This window comes from Panthera leo, chromosome D3 (assembly GCF_018350215.1).
Source record: "Panthera leo isolate Ple1 chromosome D3, P.leo_Ple1_pat1.1, whole genome shotgun sequence".
Classification (NCBI taxonomy): Eukaryota; Metazoa; Chordata; class Mammalia; order Carnivora; family Felidae; genus Panthera; species Panthera leo.
This window is the reverse complement of record NC_056690.1, coordinates 32,769,354-32,789,107: the sequence shown is the minus strand read 5'-3', so window position 1 is coordinate 32,789,107 and position 19,754 is coordinate 32,769,354. Positions and strand designations below refer to the sequence as shown.

General features: G+C 42.4%; 1 protein-coding gene across 1 annotated transcript in view; it reads right to left on the bottom strand.

Annotated features, from left to right (window-relative positions):
• Positions 1 to 868: 868 nt before the first annotated feature.
• The window catches only part of AFG3L2 (AFG3 like matrix AAA peptidase subunit 2), a 39,948-nt gene continuing 21,062 nt past the window's right edge, over positions 869 to 19,754 (bottom strand). The window contains exons 11-17 of the mRNA XM_042910012.1: positions 16,623 to 16,730; positions 16,399 to 16,524; positions 13,829 to 13,939; positions 10,847 to 10,962; positions 7,115 to 7,315; positions 4,970 to 5,164; positions 869 to 1,701 (exon numbers count right to left, since the gene is read on the bottom strand). Of these exons, the coding sequence (XP_042765946.1) occupies positions 1,459 to 1,701; positions 4,970 to 5,164; positions 7,115 to 7,315; positions 10,847 to 10,962; positions 13,829 to 13,939; positions 16,399 to 16,524; positions 16,623 to 16,730 (1,100 nt within the window). The 3' untranslated portion in view covers positions 869 to 1,458. The remainder of the gene's footprint in view (positions 1,702 to 4,969; positions 5,165 to 7,114; positions 7,316 to 10,846; positions 10,963 to 13,828; positions 13,940 to 16,398; positions 16,525 to 16,622; positions 16,731 to 19,754) is intronic.

The following is a 19,754-nucleotide window of genomic DNA, read 5'->3' as shown; positions in this document are numbered from 1 at the left end:
ACAACCCACCCTATTCCACTCAGGGGGCCTCACGGCCAAGGCCTACTGGAGCTCCACGCGTGCTGGCACCTCTCCTTGCAGTGGTACGAGGAAGCATAGACTCCTCGTTGTGTGGAGAACAGCACACTCAACACCCTGACGGCCAAGTGAATCATACAGCCTTCGTCACTGAACTACCTACCACAAGCATCCTGAGGGAGGGAGGCAGTAAATGTGTTACATCTGCAGGTCACCGGGCAGAGCAGTGAGCACTGAGGGACTCAAGTATGAGCTGAGGAGGGCTCCCAGGCTCCTGTAATACTGAGTGACTGGCACCCACACAGCTGCTTCTGTGGTCCGGCGAGCTGGAGCTCGGCATCTCTGGGCCACCTGAAAGAGCGGTCCTGGGACGGAGCAGCCTGCCGTCACACTTCCCACACTGTTGGTCCAGTGCTGCTCCGGGAATGCCATCTATGTCTTAAGTCTAAGAAGTCGTCATTCCCACAACATACTTAACTGCATCAAGAATACACAAGGCAAGCTGAAATAACAAATCCATGTGATGGCTTGGGACAGTCTACCAGGCCTGCTATGGTCACACACTGACTTCCAGACCCAGGTGGTGTGAGCAATGTCTGGTCATGACCAGCCTGGTGAGAATGTAAACCGATGCCATTGTCACAAGATTCTCGCACTGACTTGATATGAATGTACTTTATATCCAGAGTTCATCATTTCAGAATGTACAAATCTAGAAGTTGCCAGGCCTCTTGTGGGAGCTGGTTAAGAACCAGGACTGAGGTTCTGGAGGATTTCTCTCTCCAAAGTTAGAGCACTTAATTCCTTTCCATTATGTTTTCTAAAAGAAAACATCTCGAGCACAAAACAGTGACCCTTTGTTGAGTTCCGAAGAAAAAAAGTACAGTACGCTTTATTTTTGATGTAAAGAAGCCATATTTACATAATACATTCATATTTGTAGATATGTTACAGCTCTCTGTAGAAAACCATTCCATTAAAACGCAACGTGTGATCTGCATTCAATCTTTAAAGTATTAAGTCAAATTAAAATATTCTTATCAGGACTCCAATGTAATTTCACAGCTCATCCACAGAGGGAAACTGAAGGGAAACAGGAATGAAGAGTGGGTGACGGCAAGAGAAAAATACACCCTCTCCCACACTGGCAAGCCTCCACAATGGTGGATCCCCAACACAGCGGCTGGCACCACCCAAGGGGGGAGGGAGCAGCGCCAGGGTGCCGTCTCCACGCTCCCAGCCACTGTTGAGGGCCTGACAGGCTCGCAGACATATTCTGGGCCTTCAGAAAGTCACCCTGCCACCCTGGCTATGACTTCAGAGGCTGAGGACTAAGGACGCCTCTTCCCACCATTTCAACTGGGTCAGCAGATGGTTCTGATCAGCCTAGCAGTGTCCTTATTTCTCTGAGAAAGCCAGAATCGACCATAACACAACAAGCTAAAATGGCCTCCCTCCTCGGATCTGGTTGGCGATTTTCTCATCTCGGGGCTCCTCTTTCTCCTTTTCCCGTTCTTTGTTCCAGTCTTTAAGGCCCTCTGGAAGCGAAGTGTCCTCATCCAAGCTTCCAGTGCCTTCCACAAATTCTTCATAGGTAGATTTTTCTGCAAACGGTCTGGGGCCCAAAAGTTCAACCATGTCATTCTTATCTAATACTTCTTTTTCTAATAATAGAAGAGCAACCTGAAATACAAACAATTCCCGTTAAACACAATTACTCAGTATAAGTCTTTTCAAAGCTAATCATTTTTATTTATAGCTAGCCCCATTCCAAAATAGGATTTAAGACCACTGAAAAAGAGATACATAAGGTCCCATGATTTTAGAGTAAAATATACAAAATATTGGAAAAACAATTGCTCACCAGTAAGGGAGCAGCTAAATACATTGTGATACATTCACACAATGAACAATTATGTACCTATAAGGAAGAATCTCTCTGTTCTACATACATCATGGGAAGACATATTCAGGGAGAAAAGGTAGATGCACACCTTTGTATGGTATGCTACACTGCTTTTAAAAGGAGAAAGATATTTATCTTTTTCTGTGCTTATATATATACGTAAAGAAGTTCTGGAAGGATACACTAGTGGCTGGGAGGGCGAGTTGGAGGAAAGGGCAGAAATAGGTAAGCAGGAAATTTTAAAGTTAGTCAGAAAAAATAAAGACAAGAGTAGAGCTACAAAAGGAAGCCAGGAAGGTTTATATAAAAACATGTACCTTGAAGTTCTAGTCATTTGTACGCTCGAACTACAAACTTGACAGTACCCCTTGTAACAGGCCACCAAGAAAGAGCCACCTGAGCAGCGATGTGTATGCGGGGGAGCGAGGATGGTATCAGGGGAGCAGGGCAGAGTGGTTCTATTAGAGCATCTGACCATTACAAAGACAGTGAAACGGGTTAAAATATAAACTGACCTATAGAATATATTTAGTTCCTGAGGTAACTCCCTATTTAGAAATTTAACTTCTCCGTACCTTACACTAAATGCTATGTGTTTAAAAGATACTATGTGTTAAAAGATAAAGCAATTTTATTGTTTTTTCAATTTTCAAAAACTTTATTATGTAATATTGCAAATATGCACAAAAGTTGTAAATGGATAACGTATCCCCATGGAGCCACTATCAACGGTTAATCAATTTAGGGCCATTTTTGTTTCATCTACTCCCCAAATTATTCTGAAGAAAATCCCAGCTGTCGTTTTATCTGTATATATTTTTGTTTCTAAGAGCTAAAAACTCTTAAAAAACATAATGAAGTTTTCTTCTTAGATCACCATTATTTCTCAATTTGCCTATTTACACAGTTGTGGGTAACCCACTTAAGTTGAAATAATGTTACTTAACATCTCCATGTACTAGTTTCTTCTGTAAAATGCAATGACAATGAGGATTTTAGAGAGAAGTTCATGCACCTTAGCCCGTACCTGGTGCACATGAGACGATGAGTGAATGCTAGCTGGTTACTCTTCCTCTCCTAAAGCTCAGCGCCTACGGATTATCCTATCAAAGGAGTACAGTGAGGCCCAGAATGTGGAGGGCACTAGTCTGAGCAGCAAAGACTCCAGCCACCTCTCCTCTTGATGGCTCCCTTTCTCCCGGCTGGCTCAAACATCACTCGTAGCAGATCTAATTTTCTCAAACTGGCCGGAAGGTACTTCAGAACTCTGCAGTGTTTCGAGATCCTCACTCTGTTGAACGAATTTCCCCTTCCCAAACAAGTCTTTGTTACCACTGTCAGTACGTGCATTATACACGCAAAAGGATAACTGGATCCACTGAAACTCCCTGGATCTACGGCGTGCGTGTTGGGATCCTCCCCTCGAATCCCTGTACACAGTGTCCTGCAGCCAGCAGTCTTCAGTGAGCTCCTCCACTGTCTTTCACAGCTCAGGTCCTTCTTTCCCACAACTGCCTATTGAGGGCACCACCAAGAGATCCCATCTCCAGCCTGGACCTCCTATCCAGGTCTCATCTGCAAATGTCCATTGCCTGCGTCTCTTGGGTGTCAAGACTGACCCTGTCCTCTGTGTTTGCCACTAGGAGTCATCTCAAGGGCTTTCTTCTTGCTCATTCTGTACATTTGACCAATAAATCTCAGTTTTTCAGATCTGTCTGTGCCTTACTTCTGCTGCTACTCCCAGTACCATGCCAGGAATATAGAAGAGACCCACAGCAGCCTCTGAGCTGGTCTCTCCCACCACCCTGGACTGGCACACTGCTGCCATACTCTCCTTCAAATGATGACCTTCATCACTTCCACTCAAGACTCTTTAAGGACTCCCTAGTATAAAACAAAGGGGCTGGATGAGATCGTTTTGAAGGTCACTCTTATTTCTAAAACTGTTTCTAAACTTTCTAGCTAGTTTATGAGAACCTGGGCAACTGCAGCCCCCTCCCCCCAAATATCTGCTCAATCCTGCCCTGCTCCACACACACTTCCTGCTCACCAGGCCTCCATGCGGCCGTGTTCTTCTCTCTGCTCCCCTCCTCTCCTGGTTCACTGTAGCTTGACTTCTAGGTAAAATCTTGTCCTATCTTCTACAAGAAGCCTTTGCTGACCACTCTTATCTTCCTTTCTCAGAGCTCCTGGCTATGCCTTCCAGTGTCCCAGGGTGCCAGCTCTCTCCACCTGCACTGAGCACTTTTGTAAAAAGACATCACAGGTGCTTCTGGATTGGCTAGTATGGGGCAGGTTCACAGGAGGACTCTCTGTGAAGACCTACTGATGGAAGAGCAATGCTGGAATGCTCTTTTACCTGTGTCAACCCCTCATAAAAGGCTTTCTCATTTGTGCTTCAGGAGTATGAAAAGTTCAAAGAACGAAAAATTTTAACTTTGGTTGCATGGATTCTGAATAATTAAGGGTTTACTGGATGCAAGAAATCCACTGAATTTGGGAAGAATCCCTCCCTTTGGTAGGTGCTATCTATATGACGTACAACAGAAAATACAAAGCACGTTTATTCACAAAGCTCATAATTAAGCCAAAGGTAATCTGCATGTGCCGACTCCTATTTATCTAGTTGGGCTAGCTTTTGTTTGCCCTTTCGTCACTACCTGTTTATTCCAGGGGTGAAAATCAGTGGTAAATTCCCATCTGTCTGCTGAGTTCCTTTCTGAGGAGTAAGGGTAAAACACACGGTAGGGAGAAGGGCTGATTCAGTTGTGTATTTTGTGGTTATGAACAGTCGTGATTAATCCTGCACTCATGTTCCTAAAAGCCACAGGGGCTGGGACTGTGTTCTACTTTTGCTCACTACTGCATTCCCACCTCCTCACAGAGACAGAGCAGAAGCAAAGTTAGAATAAAGAAAGGAACCAAGAGTTAGCCAGTTCCAGGAAACGCTAATGTCTATAAACCAACCCAAATAGTCAAGCCATCACTTTAATCTTTTTTTCCTTCAAAATCGTGTAGCGAATTATTCATACAATTAGCACCTACCTTCTCCACATCAGCTTTCTTTTCCGTGAGAAGAGCCACTGTTCTTTTATAAGCATCGTTAATAAGTATTCGCACTTCATCATCTATCAGTCTTGCGGTAGCTTCACTATAAGGTTTCTCTAAAACCATATCACCCTGACGTGGGAGGTCAAAGGAGATTTGCCCGACCTTTTCGTTCATGCCAAACTGAACAATCTGAAAAAGAATACGTGATTAGTGGTGGGCGTCCAGTTTGTGGACAGGCTGATTTATAAAATGGCAGTAAGTCTTTACAATGGCATTAACTCCGCACATTTCACTTCACTACTCTTTAACCTGGCAAAATCTACAGGGCATCCCTGGATTGGCTGAGTGGACAAGGGTGTTCTGTGTAGACAGTGGTAGTGATGGATAGTATTTTCAAGTCTTCAACTAGAGACACAAGACAAGAAGCCCACAGACAACATCTACGAGACCTGCAAGATACTGCAAGAGAAGCCAGCCTCTGACAGACCCAAGAGGATAAAACCCAAGCCCTCCAGGCTCTTCCTGTAAAGGGAAGTGTGCCAACCTGAGAACAAGCGATCCTGGAAGGGAGTTTGCTTTTTCCTGTTCCCTGAAGCCCTGGGGTCCAGTCTGGACCCCCCAAAACTAAAAAGCCCCATGTTAAGAAGTTTCTGGAAGTAAAATCCAAATGCACTAGAAAAGAGAAAGCCAAGATGAAAGTAGGGAGCAGGAACAGAGCCAAGAGAACTCAGAAAGCAGGATGCCCTGTTCTTAAAACCTTCATGAAACAACAGAAAAGGGAATTCTAAAGCTATAAAACTAGAAAAGCTAGCTTCTCCCTCTTAAGAGGTCAAGAAAGCAAATTTCATATAAAATGGGCAACAGAAAAATGTCTAAGAAGTTGTCACAAGAAAAAAGGAGAATAACATCTCCATACATAACGACAGTAGGATGGGAAGACACCCATAAAAAGATGAAAACTGTAACCTACAACTTAAGAAAGCGTGAAAGAAATCAGGAAAATAACATAAAACATGAAAAAGTAATATAAATCAGAATCAAAAACACTTAGATGAGGTGCTAAAACATAGAAAAAAGTTACATATGAAAGAAAACACTATTTTAAAAATGGACATTAAGGTACAAAGAACGCAAGAGCAAACAACCACAATAATGTCCTGAGAAACAGAAGGTAAAGAGGACAACTGTTAAAAAAAAAAACAACAAAACACAAAACCGTCATTAAAAAAGACCTGAGAAACTGACAGACCAGAAGAAGGGCTGACATATGGGTAACAGGAGTTCCCAAAGAAAGTCATTTATATCAATCAAGTTCCAAGACAGCAAAACTTTGGGGATGTACACACAGGGATAAAGAAAATTTGGGTAGGATGATAACAAGCCAGGAGAGTGGATGGTCCCGCAGGAAGGGAGGGGACTGCGAAGGGACGCTCTTAGGGACAGCCCAGGGTACAGGCAGTGTTGTGCCATGGGACACACAGGCTTATAAATGGAACTTTAAACTACGCATATGTACTTCGCAGACTCTTAGTACCACAGATACCTCCTGCCTTTCCAAAGTTCGCGTTGTGCCACTTGCTTTCACAAAAGACCCTATGGCAGTACCTGCTTTCACCAACCCAAAGAAATTGGAAGAGGACTTTCTTTCACTTTTATGAAAAGAAGTGAAAAGAGCATTCAGCATTTGTTTTGCAGCAAGCTGTTACACCTTAGATGTGCTGCAAACAGGGAGTGGCACAGCCAGGCTCCCTTAGCAAGACATGTCCTGAGCTCTAATAGCCTCCCAGCGGTTATTTTTTGGGTGTGGGAACATTCAGAAAATGCTCCATATAAATTAATAGTAAGTGCTTCTTTGCTTTGAGCCATTTCAGCTTCCAAAAGGTTTCATAGGAATGCTCTACTTTCAGATAGTGGGAGAAATCTGTAAACTTTAAATACTGTGCTACCAAAAAACAAAAACAAAAAAAGTTTCTTATGAAAAAGTTTTGATTGCTTTAAAATGGATTTAAGAATTAATTCCTGCCTGAAAAGCCTCAGCCAGTCAAACACAACAGTATTGTTTCAGAGCCAACCACAAACACCCATTTCTCGTGCAAATGTGAGAAAGCAAAAAAGAAACACTCCATTTCATACACTTACTTGAGCATATGCACTCTGAGTCACTTTTCGCAAATCATCTTGAGCACCAGTTGTAATTCTTCCAAAGAAGATTTCCTCTGACACTCGGCCACCCAGAGTCATGCACATCCTGTCCAAGAGCTGCTCTTTGGTGTATAAGTATTGCTCTTTGGGTAAATACTGAGCATAACCTAGTCCTTTGCCCCGTGGGATGATGGAGACCTGGCAAGTAGAAAATATACAAAATGCTGACAACTCAGAAAAACACAAAAAACAAAACCAAAAATGTTGAGGATTCTACCACCAAATGTTGACCACAATGTTTATCTATACGTAGATAAGGTCACTGATGAAAAATAAGCATGACAGCTGGGAATTTCCGTCAGCCTTGGCAAGAGGGGATCTAGCAGAAGTGACCACTCAGGGAGGATATTTTCTTAGGATAACTTCACCTTAGAGTTCTAGACAGTATTTCTTGTCTTTCTATAAGACTCAACTGAAATTATTCAGTCTTGACAAAAGGACAACTGGTGAGTGATGACTCCTTCTGACAGCTCAAATATGGCCTAGGCGCCATTCAACTTGAGTGAGCCCCAGCCACAACCTCCTTTACCTGACAAAGGGGAAGGCAGACCTAGATGCTCAGCAGGCTTCATTTTCTCCTCTAAGTGCTTTTTGCCACTGCGTAAACTCCTTAAAATTTTAAAAAATCAACTTTACTGGGGATAGTTTATATTCAGTAAAATGTACCCATTTTAAGTGTACAGTCCAATGAGTTTTGACAAACCTAACTTCCTCCCACAACAAAGATACAAATCCTTTCTCCATCCCACAAAGTTCCTTTGTATTCCTTCTGGTCAGTCTTACCCCACACTTCCCCTCCAGCCCCAGGCAGCTGGAGATATGCTTCCAGTCCCTATGGATCAGTCACCATTTCTGGAATTGTATATAAATGGAATCATACAGTATGTACTTTATTGTGTCTGGTTTCTTTTACTGTTTCTGAGATTCACCCACACTGCTGTGTGTATTAATAGTTCATTCATTTTTACTGCTGGGTAGCATTCCATTGTACAAACATACCAAACATCCATTTCATTCTTGAGGGACATCAGGGTTGTCTCCAGTTTATTGCTATTATGAATAAAGCAGTAAAAGTCTTTGTGTGGACATGTTTTTATTTCTCTTGGGTGATTATATATAGGAGTGAGATCATTTGGTTGTATGGAAGAATTTGTTTACCCTTATAAGAAACTGCCAAATTGTTTTTCAAAAGGGATGTATCACTTCACATTCCCATCAGCAGTGGATGAGGACTCCAGCTAGACTGACATCTTAACCAACCAACACTAAGGACTGACTTTGTAACTTTAACCATTCTGACAGTTATATGGTGGTATTTCATTGTGGTTTAATTTGCACTTTCCTGATGACTAATGGAGTATCTGCATGTGCTTAATGTCTATGTGTATACCTTCTTTTGTGAAATATAGGCTCAGATCTTTTCCCCATTTCACTGGGTTGCTCATTTTCTTACAGAATTTTAAGAGTTTTTTATATATTCTAAATACAAGTCCTTTGTCATATATGTACTGTAAGTACATGACTTGTCTTTCATTTTCTTTTTTTTTTTTTTTTAAAGAAATTTTTTTTTAACGTTTATTTATTTTTGAGACAGAGAGAGAGCATGAACGGGGGAGGGGCAGAGAGAGAGGGAGACACAGAATCGGAAGCAGGCTCCAGGCTCTGAGCGGTCAGCCCAGAGCCCGACGCGGGGCTCGAACTCACAGACCGCGAGATCGTGACCTGAGTTGAAGTCGGACGCCTAACCGACTGAGCCACCCAGGCGCCCCTGTCTTTCATTTTCTTAACAGTGCCTTTCAAAGACAAAACATTCTCAATTTTGATGATATCCCACATAACTTTTCTTCTGTGGTTCATGCTTTTTGTATACTAAGACAGTTCTGCCTAAGGTCACAAAGATTTTTGACCTATGTTTTCCTCTAAAAGTTTATTGTTTTAGTTTTTACAATCTATTTCAAATTAATTTTTTACATATGATGTAAGGGTCAACATTAGCTTTTCCCCCCACATGAACAGAGTTGCCAGAACCAGTGTGACAATCCTCCTCACCTTAAATTACTTTGGCACTTCTGTTGAAAATCAATTATTTATGTGGGATGGATCTATTCCATCCCAGTGAACTGTTTAGTCCCTTCCGCAATATTAGTCTTCATTACTGTAGCTTTATTCAAAGTCTTAAAATTGGGAGTGTAACCCCTTCAAACTTGTTTTGGCTTATTCTAGTTGATATACATTTCCATATAAATTTTAGATCTGCTTATCAATTTCGATTAAAAAAAAAGTCTGCTATATTTACGGCAGAGATGTGAGCTGAAACTATACATGAGTTTGGGGAGAACGGTGATCATGGTATTTCATGAACACAGTGTATTTCTGTTTTTATTTAGGTCTTATTTAATTCAATTGTACAGATCCTACAAATACTTCAATAGATGTATCCTTAAATATTTCATGTTTCTGGATGCTGTTGTAAATGAAATTGAATTTTTAAAATTTCATTTTCCAATTGTTCACTGCTAAAATACAGAAATACAATTGATCTTTGTATACTGATCCTGCATTCTATAACCTTACTAACTTCACTTTTAGGTTCTAATGGCTTCTCTGCAGGTTATCTAGGATGGTTTATTATTGTTGTTTATTTTTTGAGAGAAAGAGGCAAAGTGTGAGTGAGGGAGGGGCAGAGAGAGAGGGAGACACAGAATCCGAAGCAGGCTCCAGGCTCCGAGCTGTCAGCACAGAGCCTGATGCGGGGCTCGAACTCATGAACCATGAAATCATGACCTGAGCCCAAGTCGGACACTTAACCGACTGAGCCACCCAGGTGCCCCAGTTGTCATTTTTTTAAGTAAACTCTACCCCCAACATGGGGCTTGAACTCATGACTCCAAGATCAAGAGTGGTATGCTTTACGGACTGAGCCAGTCAGGGGCTCCTATCTAGGATGTTTTATGCACACTTTATCTCCTCTGTGGTCACCTTGCTTCAGGGGATCCCCCTCCATTTCCAGTAGTCCCCTGACATCGCAAGTCAGACTGCTGCTTCCTGTGGTTCATGCTGTACCGGTTTGGGGACCCCACTCGGTTGAAAAAGCAAAAATTTAACAATCTCACTTGGTACACCCATCTTTCAGGAGATTTCTCTTTGTTTTCTTTCTTTTTTGCCAGGCTCTCTGGGGTCTCCCTGTGCAGGCATTGTTTAGTGGTCAGCCAGGGAGTTGGGCAGTTTCAACTCAGACCTAGGTCTCATTCCTCTGTAACTTTCTTGCTTTCAGGATTTTCCTGTTCAATTTCCAATAGTCTTCAAATCCTGAACTCTCTCCTCTGCCGCCTCAATACGGTAAAGCCAGCCTTTTCCATCACTGTGGCCACGGAAAAATCCTCAGGCAAGAAAGTCACTAACTCCCAATTCTAACCCACTATAACTACTGCTTTTCAAAAGTAAACTCTCCTCCAGCTTTGATCTGCTTTGGACACTTTTCAGTCCCCTTAAATAGCAGTCTTCTTTCCAAACTTTATAACTCATTTGCAGAAAGGTTTGCTAACCTCTTCATCCCACTGTCATTACCAGACATCTTGGCCAAATTTCTTCATACATTTATCTTTGTGGGAGTGCAACTTTCTCCTCAAGTAATTGCTCACACAATCTGTCTGACACGAACTGTTTTACCTTTAAGAGTGGGTCTGCGTGTTCCAGATACCACCCGGCAACCGCGTGACCTGCCTCATGGTACGCCACGGTCTTCTTCTCCTCGGGCTGCAGAACCTGGGTTTTTTTCTCTAAGCCTGACAAAATAATAACAAAAAACCAAAAACACTGACTCAGTGGCACTGTCATAAAAAGATGGTTTTTTGATCTACACACTTCAATCTACACAGTCTCTAATATGATTTAGAGACTAAGCTGTCTGCGACAATCCAGAAATTCCCAACCACGGTCAGACTAAGAGCAAAGGACCAACTTCAAAATACAGCCAACTCCTGCAAAATGCATTCACTACCCCCAGGACTACTTTTTTCTGAACTCTCCCACGCTTTTGAGTCATCTATTTTGTTTTGGGAAACAGAAATGCAAGATAAAATTCAGCATGTAGGTCAAAAAACATAAAATTCATAGAAAGCACAGAAAACAAATTCCATGTCCATTCATGGAATGACCCCTGCTTAGTCCAGGTACTTGGAATTATGAAGTGCAGGGTAAACAAAGATGAGACTGCCTGCTGTCTGCTCCTGACAGAAGGCAAACGGGAGAGGAAAAAGGGAGCCGGATGAAGATCTGGAAACACCTACTCAGCAAGTCAGCTAGACCAATGCTGCAGCGGCCAACACACTAATCAACTGACCCTAGGGATTCCAAGAATGAGCAGCAGGGCAGACCTGAGAAAACAGACCCAGGAGACCCCTTGTGCTGGGCCTACGTGTTGACTACACAGCCAGGGGACCCCTAATCCAAGTACAATTCCTCTCTGGCCTGGATCAAGGTGGATGCTAAACTCATTTGCACTATAGACACTAACTACATAGCTTGTACTCATACAAATCATTACACCATGACGAAAGTAGTTTGGTTGTGTTCAAGGTAACGCATCTGAGAGAACTTCTCAAATGATAACGTATTAAGGAGTCCGAAAGATTAAAAAAAAGAGAGAGTGCTTTGTTCCCAATAACACAACCCAAGACAAGTACATACCACAGAGCTGGAAGGGTGGAGATTTACAGAAGGTAAGCCTGCTGTCTTCCAGAGATAAGCAGTTCTTGCTTGTATGAGAAAATATGAATCCCACACCTCACCAAGTTTACCCCTGGAATTTTTCATTTTCCCAGTATGCTTACTGCAGAACAATTGCTCGTGGCCAGTTTACAGTGGCTGAGCTGTGAACAGGCAAGTGTCCGTCCACCTCAGAGCAAGGGCCCCTCCTAGACTTGCCGCCCTGATCTCTTTCACACTGAGCACTGACTGTTCCCCCACCTAAAAGGCACAGACATGCAGCTTTCACCTGCCTCTACAGTGAAATGTTTTAATTCCACTCACAACTCTATCAACTTAGATTTTTTTTTTCTTTTCAATTAACAAATTTCTAGAATAAGTAGTCCATTCATTCAATGGTTGGTTAGTTAGTTAGTTAGCATCTAACCCAGGTTAAACACACTGCTATACTAGCCTCTAGATCCTCACGGGAATCTCCATTAATCTGGCTTCGTATTATCCACTCAGTTGAAACTGTCACGTTACAAGACACCAAGAAGAGTCTTGTTGCCAAATCCAAGGTCATGCTCCTCAATGTCCCATATCACTGGACCCTGCCTTTAAGTCCTTTGTAAATGTGTCTTTGCCCTTGTCTCCCATCTCTTCCAACCTCCTGGATCTCCTCTAATGGCATCTATTCCTTGCCTTACTCGCTGATGCACCTCCTGGGCCTGTGGCATACAAGCTCTGCTGACCTCGCTGGCTCACTTTTCTCGCCTCCGCTACCGAATACAGGCAGTGTTTACTGTGCGTCCCCTACCCCCCAAGCTCTCTCACCCACCTCCACACCACAGGAACCACAGCTTGTGGCACCGTGGTGCTGCAGAGTTCCACATGGACAGCCCGGCTTGTCTCAAATTCTGCACATTCCATCTTCTGCCAAACCAGCTGCCTCTCGAAGCACCCCATTTTTCCTATGGCCTGTAAGGCTGTCCTTTTTTTTTTTTTGCCTATTATCGCCGGGACTACCTGTGCTAAAGTACACTACCCCACATTGATGACTATGATGTTCTCTGCCTTCAGATGCCACTCTCTTCTTCAATGTCAGATTCTTTTTCTTAAAGCCTACTCAATAGCTCAGGAAAAATCCATTAGTTTAATACTAGCCACAGGACAACAGTTTCAAAAGCCCCTGAACTCAACATTTAAGGCTTTCTAAAATCTAGATTTAAATATTTTCAGCTTTGCCTTACCTCCCAAAGAACTGGAGTCTGACTGGTTTGCTTTCCCTCCCCAAAACACAGGCTGTAACCCTACCTCTAAACTACCTTCTCTGTTCCTGCCACTCTGATGCCATACCTACCCCCCCACCCGCTACTGAAACCTGTTTAAATCCCCCCTCTTCTATAGAGCTGTGCCTGACCATAGTGCCCTTCCCTTCTTTGCCCCTCTGGAATTATCTTTTTATGCATATTAAACTATAAGCTCCCTAGAAGGCATGGAAAACATGTACATCCCCTACTGTGCTTGTGGGGTGAGCATTTCCTGGTTAAACAGCTGCTACAGCTGTTTATCCATCACCTATACCTAGCACAGAGCACATTTATGCAATAAAATATTTGGGAACAGGAAGGTTGTTTTTCAAAACATTCTCAAAACACTACATCAGTATAATTCAGGGGAAGACACCTTGCTGCTTGCTGCTTGCTGCCAATACAAGTGAGGACTAGTTTGGGCTGCTGTCTCAAACTCACCCAAACCAACAGCACCCATCTCCACCAGACCATGGGGTGGGTGGGGGAAGGGGAAGTTCACAGTACCGAGAGACACAACAGGTGCATGGTGAGCCCCAGGGTGGGGTGGATAGACTTTTCTTTGCTTCTAGATCTTGCCAAAACAGAGAAACCTATATTCTCAAACTGATTTTATTGGCCTTTTGACTTGAGTTATATTCAATTTACTTACCACCAATCACTCGCTCAATTGCTTGTTCAAAGTGTTTCTGATTTATGGAATCCGAAAGGTGTCTTGCAGCAATCAGAGCCGCTTCATTACAGACATTAGCAACATCAGCTCCTACAAAATGAATACAGAACAGCTTACCACCAAATATACTTGAACTGATTGGTCACACATTATGGATGATCATATCCAGTCAGTTTCTCAACCAGCAGTAGACTAAATAAGGGCTTAATGTAATATAATTCAGTTTGATTCATGATGACCCTAAGCTGTTCTAGCAGTCAGTAATAGCCTGGTACAATCCAGGCCCTTTGAACTGAGATGCAAGTATCAGTAATAGTAAATAGATAATTACATGCAGCCATTTACCTTTATAGGCAATATGGCTCATGTAACTACAAACTAAGACAGTCTTTAAAAATGCCCATTAATTGGGGCGCCTGGGTGGCTCAGTCGGTTGGGCATCCGACTTCGGCTCAGGTCATGATCTCACGGTCCGTGGGTTCGAGCCCTGCATTGGGCTCTGTGCTGACAGCTCAGAGCCTGGAGCCTGCTTCGGATTCTGTGTCTCCCTCTCTCTCTGACCCTCCCCTGTTCATACTCTGTCTCTCTCTGTCTCAAAAATAAATAAGCATTAAAAAAATTTTTTTAAAAAATGCCCATTAACTAACTTAGTTCTATCAACTCTGTTGGGAGAGTGACTAATACGGACGTTAGGCAATATGCTGAAATACAATGAAAAACATAAGCACTAAAAATAACGGTGCAGTTAAATACCCAAAGTTAAATACGTGAAGCTTGTCAAATGCTTTCTAGATCCGTAAGTCTCTTTATTATTTTTTTTTTAAGGTTTCTTTATTTTTGAGAGAGAGAGAGAAAACAGAGGAGGGGCAGACAGAGGATTCAAAGTGGGCTCCGCACTGACAGCAGAAAGCCTAACGTGGGGCTCGAACTTACGAACCCCTGTGAGATCATAACCTGAGCTGAAATCGGGTGCTTAACAAACTGAGCCACACAGGTGCCCCGATAAGTCTCTTTAAATTTTTTTTTTTTTAACGATTTATTTTTGAGAGAGAGTGAGCGCAAGTGGGGAAGCGGCAGAGGAAGGGGGTGGACAGAAGATCCAAAGCGGGCTCTACAATGACAGCAGCAAGCCCAATGCGGAGCTGAAACTCACAAACTGTAAGATCATGACCTGAGCCAAAGTTAGATGCTCAACTGACTGAGCCCCAAGTCTCTTGGTGCCCCAAGTCTCTTCAAATTAACTTTTCAGATAAACTATATGGTAAGTCAAATAAGCTATAAACAAATAAGCTCAATAAGCAAACATTAAAACGTTATAAATTCCAAAGTCCAAAGATACAAAACAAATAAAAAGTTAGAACCCTGGGACATTTAAGATGAATATATTCTTCTAACCATATACTTACATATAATCCTCTAAGACTTTCCAAATGTTCATTTTTATTTCATTTTGAGTTTGGAAGAAAGATAGGAGAAAGGAGTTTGGAAGAAAAGAAATTTGAGTTTGGAAGAAGTGAGAAAGGCTCACATTTACATTTTAAAACTCTTGGAATAAACACATGCAAAGATACTCAACATCACTGGTCATTAGAGACACAAATCAAAACCACGAGATGCCACTAAGGTGGCTGCAATCAAATAGACAACAACCAGTGTTGGCAAGAATGTGGAAAAACTGGAACCCTCTTACATTGCTGGTGAGAATGTAAAATGGTGAAGCCACCTTGGAAAACAGATTAATAGTTCCTTAAAAAGTGATTCAGCCACTCTACTCCTAGGTATATAGCCAGAGAAATCAAACGTATGTCCACATAAAAATCTGTACATGGATGTTCACAGCAGCATCATTCACAATAGCAAAAAGATGGAAACAACCCAAATAAAGAAGATGTGGTCCATCCACACATTGGAATATTATCCAGCCAGGGAAAGGAATAAAGTCCTGACACCTGCTGCCACATGGCTCAACTCTGAAGACACTACACTTAAGTGGAAGCAGCCAGGGAGAAAGGATCCTATGTGGTGTAATTCTTTTTACATGAAATGTCCAGAATATCTATAAAAATGGAAAGTAGGTGAGGGGTTGCCTAGGGCTGGGGATGGAGGGAGTAGCTGCTAATGGATTCTTCTGGGGTGATAAAAATGACCTAAAATTAGACTACAGCAGTTACAGTGCAACCCTGTAAATACACTTTTTAAAAACCACTGAATCATACACTTTACAATTCACAGATGAACTTTATGGTATGTGAATTTTATGTCAGTAGAGTTGTTAAAAAACAAACAAACAAACAAAAAAAAACACCCACATACAAATAATCCAGAGGCAGCAGGAAGAGGGTGGGGTACATACGAAATAAGGTTTAACACGCACTGAGAACTGTTCCTGAAGCTAGGTGATGGGTGCAGAGGGGTTCATTATAGTATTTTCTCAATGTCTGTATATGTTTGAAGTCTCCCACTGAAGAGGCCCCAAGGTGAGAGGTAAAAGTTCACTGGGAGCTGGTAAAGGACTTCTGACACAGGACATCAGGTTCTGTTCCACTCACCTGAAAACCCTGGAGTTAAGGAGGCAAGTTTTCTTGCCAGCTTCTCCTTTTCCAGGGCACTGTCCAGCTTCAATGGTCTGAGGTGAACTTTGAAAATAGAGGCTCTTCCTTTTATGTCCGGTGGTCCTTGAGAAATTATTTTTAAGGAAAAAAAAAAAATCAAAGTGAAATAGTTATATCTCTCCTCATAAGAACTGGACTGAACCTGATGAAGGTCATCTCACCAATAAATATCTGCCTATCGAAACGCCCTGGCCTCATCAGTGCCGGGTCTAGAATATCTGGTCGATTGGTGCCCGCCAAAATGACGACGTTTGTTGTTGTGTTAAAACCTAGGGACATAAAAAAAAAAAAATGCCAGACTTAAAGCTTTAAGCATCATTTCTATAAACACAAATGCCAAAGGGGTGCCTGGGTGGCTCAGCAGGTTAAGCACCTGACTCTTGGATTCAGGTCAGGTCATGATCTCATGGTTTTTGAGGTCAAGCCCCACATCAGGCTCTGTGCGGACCTTGCAAAGTCTACTTGGATCCTCTCTCTCTCCCTTTCTCGCTGTCCCTCCCCCACTTGCACTTTTTCAAGTGCGCATTCTGTCAAAATAAAACACATACACACACACACACACCACACGCAAGATTGTAATTTATAGAACTGTAACTTCAGAATATGTTGTTCATTTTTTAAACATTTTAAAATTGAGGTGATTAAATTTGCGAAGAATGTGTCTAACCTCCCTGGGCCACAAGACAACCCATTGAATATTTGAAGACAGGTATCAACCTCCAACTCCAGCCCCTTTGCCAGACTCTGCTTGGTTCTATTGGTCTCTTCTCCAATGTCAATGCCTTGGCTACAGGAGCCTTCACCCTCAGGACCCCGGCCCTGAAAGAGCTTTGGTGCTGATAGCCCACAAATATGGCCATACATGGACTGGACCACCACAGAGTGAGGGAAGAGCTCTACCTTAATCGGATATAGGCAGACCTCGTTTTATTGCACTCTGCTTTACTGCACTTCACAGATACTGTGTTTTGTACAAATTGAAGGTCTGTGGCAACCTTATGCTGAGCAAGTCTATCAGTGCCATTTTTCCAAGAGCATTTGCTCACTCTGTCTCTATTACATTTTGGTAATTCTTGCAATATTTCAAACTTTTTTGTTATTGTATTTGTTGTGGTGACCTGTGATCAGTAATCTTTAATGTTACTATTTTAATAGCTTTAGGGCACCACACACTGCACCCATATAAATGAATTTAACTGATAAATACTACATGTGTGTTCTGACTGCTCCAGCAATGAACTGTTCCCTCTCCCCCTCTCCTTGGGCATCCCTATTCCCTGAGACACAACAAAATTGAAATTAAGCCAATTAGCCCTACAGAGACCTCTAAGTGTTCGAGTGAAAGGAAGAGTCTCAAGTCTCTCACTTTAAATCAAAAGCTAGAAATGATTAAGCTCAGTGAGGAAGGCATGTTGAAAGCTGAGATAGACTGGAAAGCCAGGCCTCCTGTGCCAAATAGCCAAGGAGTAAATACAAACCAAAGGTTCTTGAAAGAAATTAAAATGCTATTCCAGTGGACACATGATGATAAGAAAGCAAACAGACTTACTGCTGACGTGGATAAAGTTTTAACTGTCTGGATAGAAGATCAAACCAGCCAAAACATTCTCTTAAGCCAAAACCTAATCCAGAGCCAAGCCCTCACTCTCTTCATATCTATGAAGCCTGAGAGAGGTGAGGAAACTGCAGAAAACAAGTTTGAAGCTGCCAGAGGGTGGCTCACGAGGTTAAAGAAGCTGTCTCCATAGCATAATAGGGCAAGGTGCAGCACCAGGTGCTGATGCAGAAGCTGCATCAAGTTATCCAGGTCTAGCTAAGGTAATTAATGAAAGAGGCTACACTAAGTAAAAGATTTTCAATGCAGATAAACAGTCTTGGATTGGAAGAAGATGCCATCTAGGACTTTCATAGCTAGAGGGGAGATATCAGTGCCTGGCTTCAAAGCTTCAAAGGACAGGCTGACTCTCTTGTTTGTGGCTATGCAGCTGGTGACTTTAAACTGAAGCCAGTGCTCATTTGCCATTCTGAAAATCCTCAGGCCCTAAAGAATTATGCTAAATCTACTCTGCCTGTGCTCTAGAAATGGAACAAAGCCTGATGAGAGCACATCTGTTTATAACATGGTTTACTGAATATTTTAAGCCCACTGTTGAGACAGCTGCTCAGAAAATATTACTTCTGACAATGCCCTGGTCACCCAAGAGCTCTGATGGAGATGTAGGAGACTAATGTTGTCTCATGCCTGCTAACACAACATCCATTCTGCAGCCCATGGATCAAGGAGTGATTCTGACTTTTATGATTTATGAAATACATTTCGTAGGGCTATAGCTGCCAGAGATAATCAAAAGAATTCCCCATTCTGGATGCCACTAACAACATTTGTGATTCATGGAAGAGGTCAAGATATCAACATTGCCAGGAGTTTGGAAGAAGCTGATTTGCCCCCTCATGGATGAGTCAGGACTTCAGTGGAGGCAGTGACTGCAGATGTGGGAGAAATAGCAAGAGAACCAGAATTACAAGTGGAGCCTAAAGATGTGACTGAATATTACTGCATCTCATGAGAAAGCTTGGAACGTCTGAAGAGTTGCTTCTTATGGATGAGCAAAGAAAGTAGTTTCTTGAGACGGACTCTAATCCTGGTAAAGTTGCTATGAAAATTGTTGAAATTACAGTAAACTATTTAGACTGTAACAAAAACTTAGTTGACAAAGCAGGGGCAGGGCTTGAGAGGACTGATTCCAAACTGAAAGGAGTTTACTGTGGGTAAACAATGCTATCAAACAGCATCGCATGCTACAGAGAAACTGTTCATGAAAGGGAAAGTCAGTCAATGCGGCAAACTTTCTTGCTGTCTTCTTTTAAGAAACTGCCACAAAGCATCCCAGCCTTCAGCAGCCACCACCCTGATCAGTCAGCAACTGTCAACACTGAGGCAGGACCCCTTCACCAGCAAAAAGATTACAATTCACTGAAAGTTCAGATGATGGTTAGCATTTTTCAGCAATAGAAGCTAAAAAAGATTTTAAAATCTTTATTTATTTATTTTTGAGGGGAGGGAAGGGGCAGAGACAGAGGAAGACAGAGAATCCCAAGTGGGCTCTGTGTAATTAGTGCAGAGTCCGATGTGGGGCTCGAACTCAAGAACCAGGAGATCATGACCTGAGCTGAAATCAAGAGTTGGATGCTGAACGAACTGAGCCACGCAGGCACTCTGAGCATTCTTTAATTAAAATATGTACCAAAAAAATATGTACAATTTTTTAAGACACATACTGCATACCTAAAAA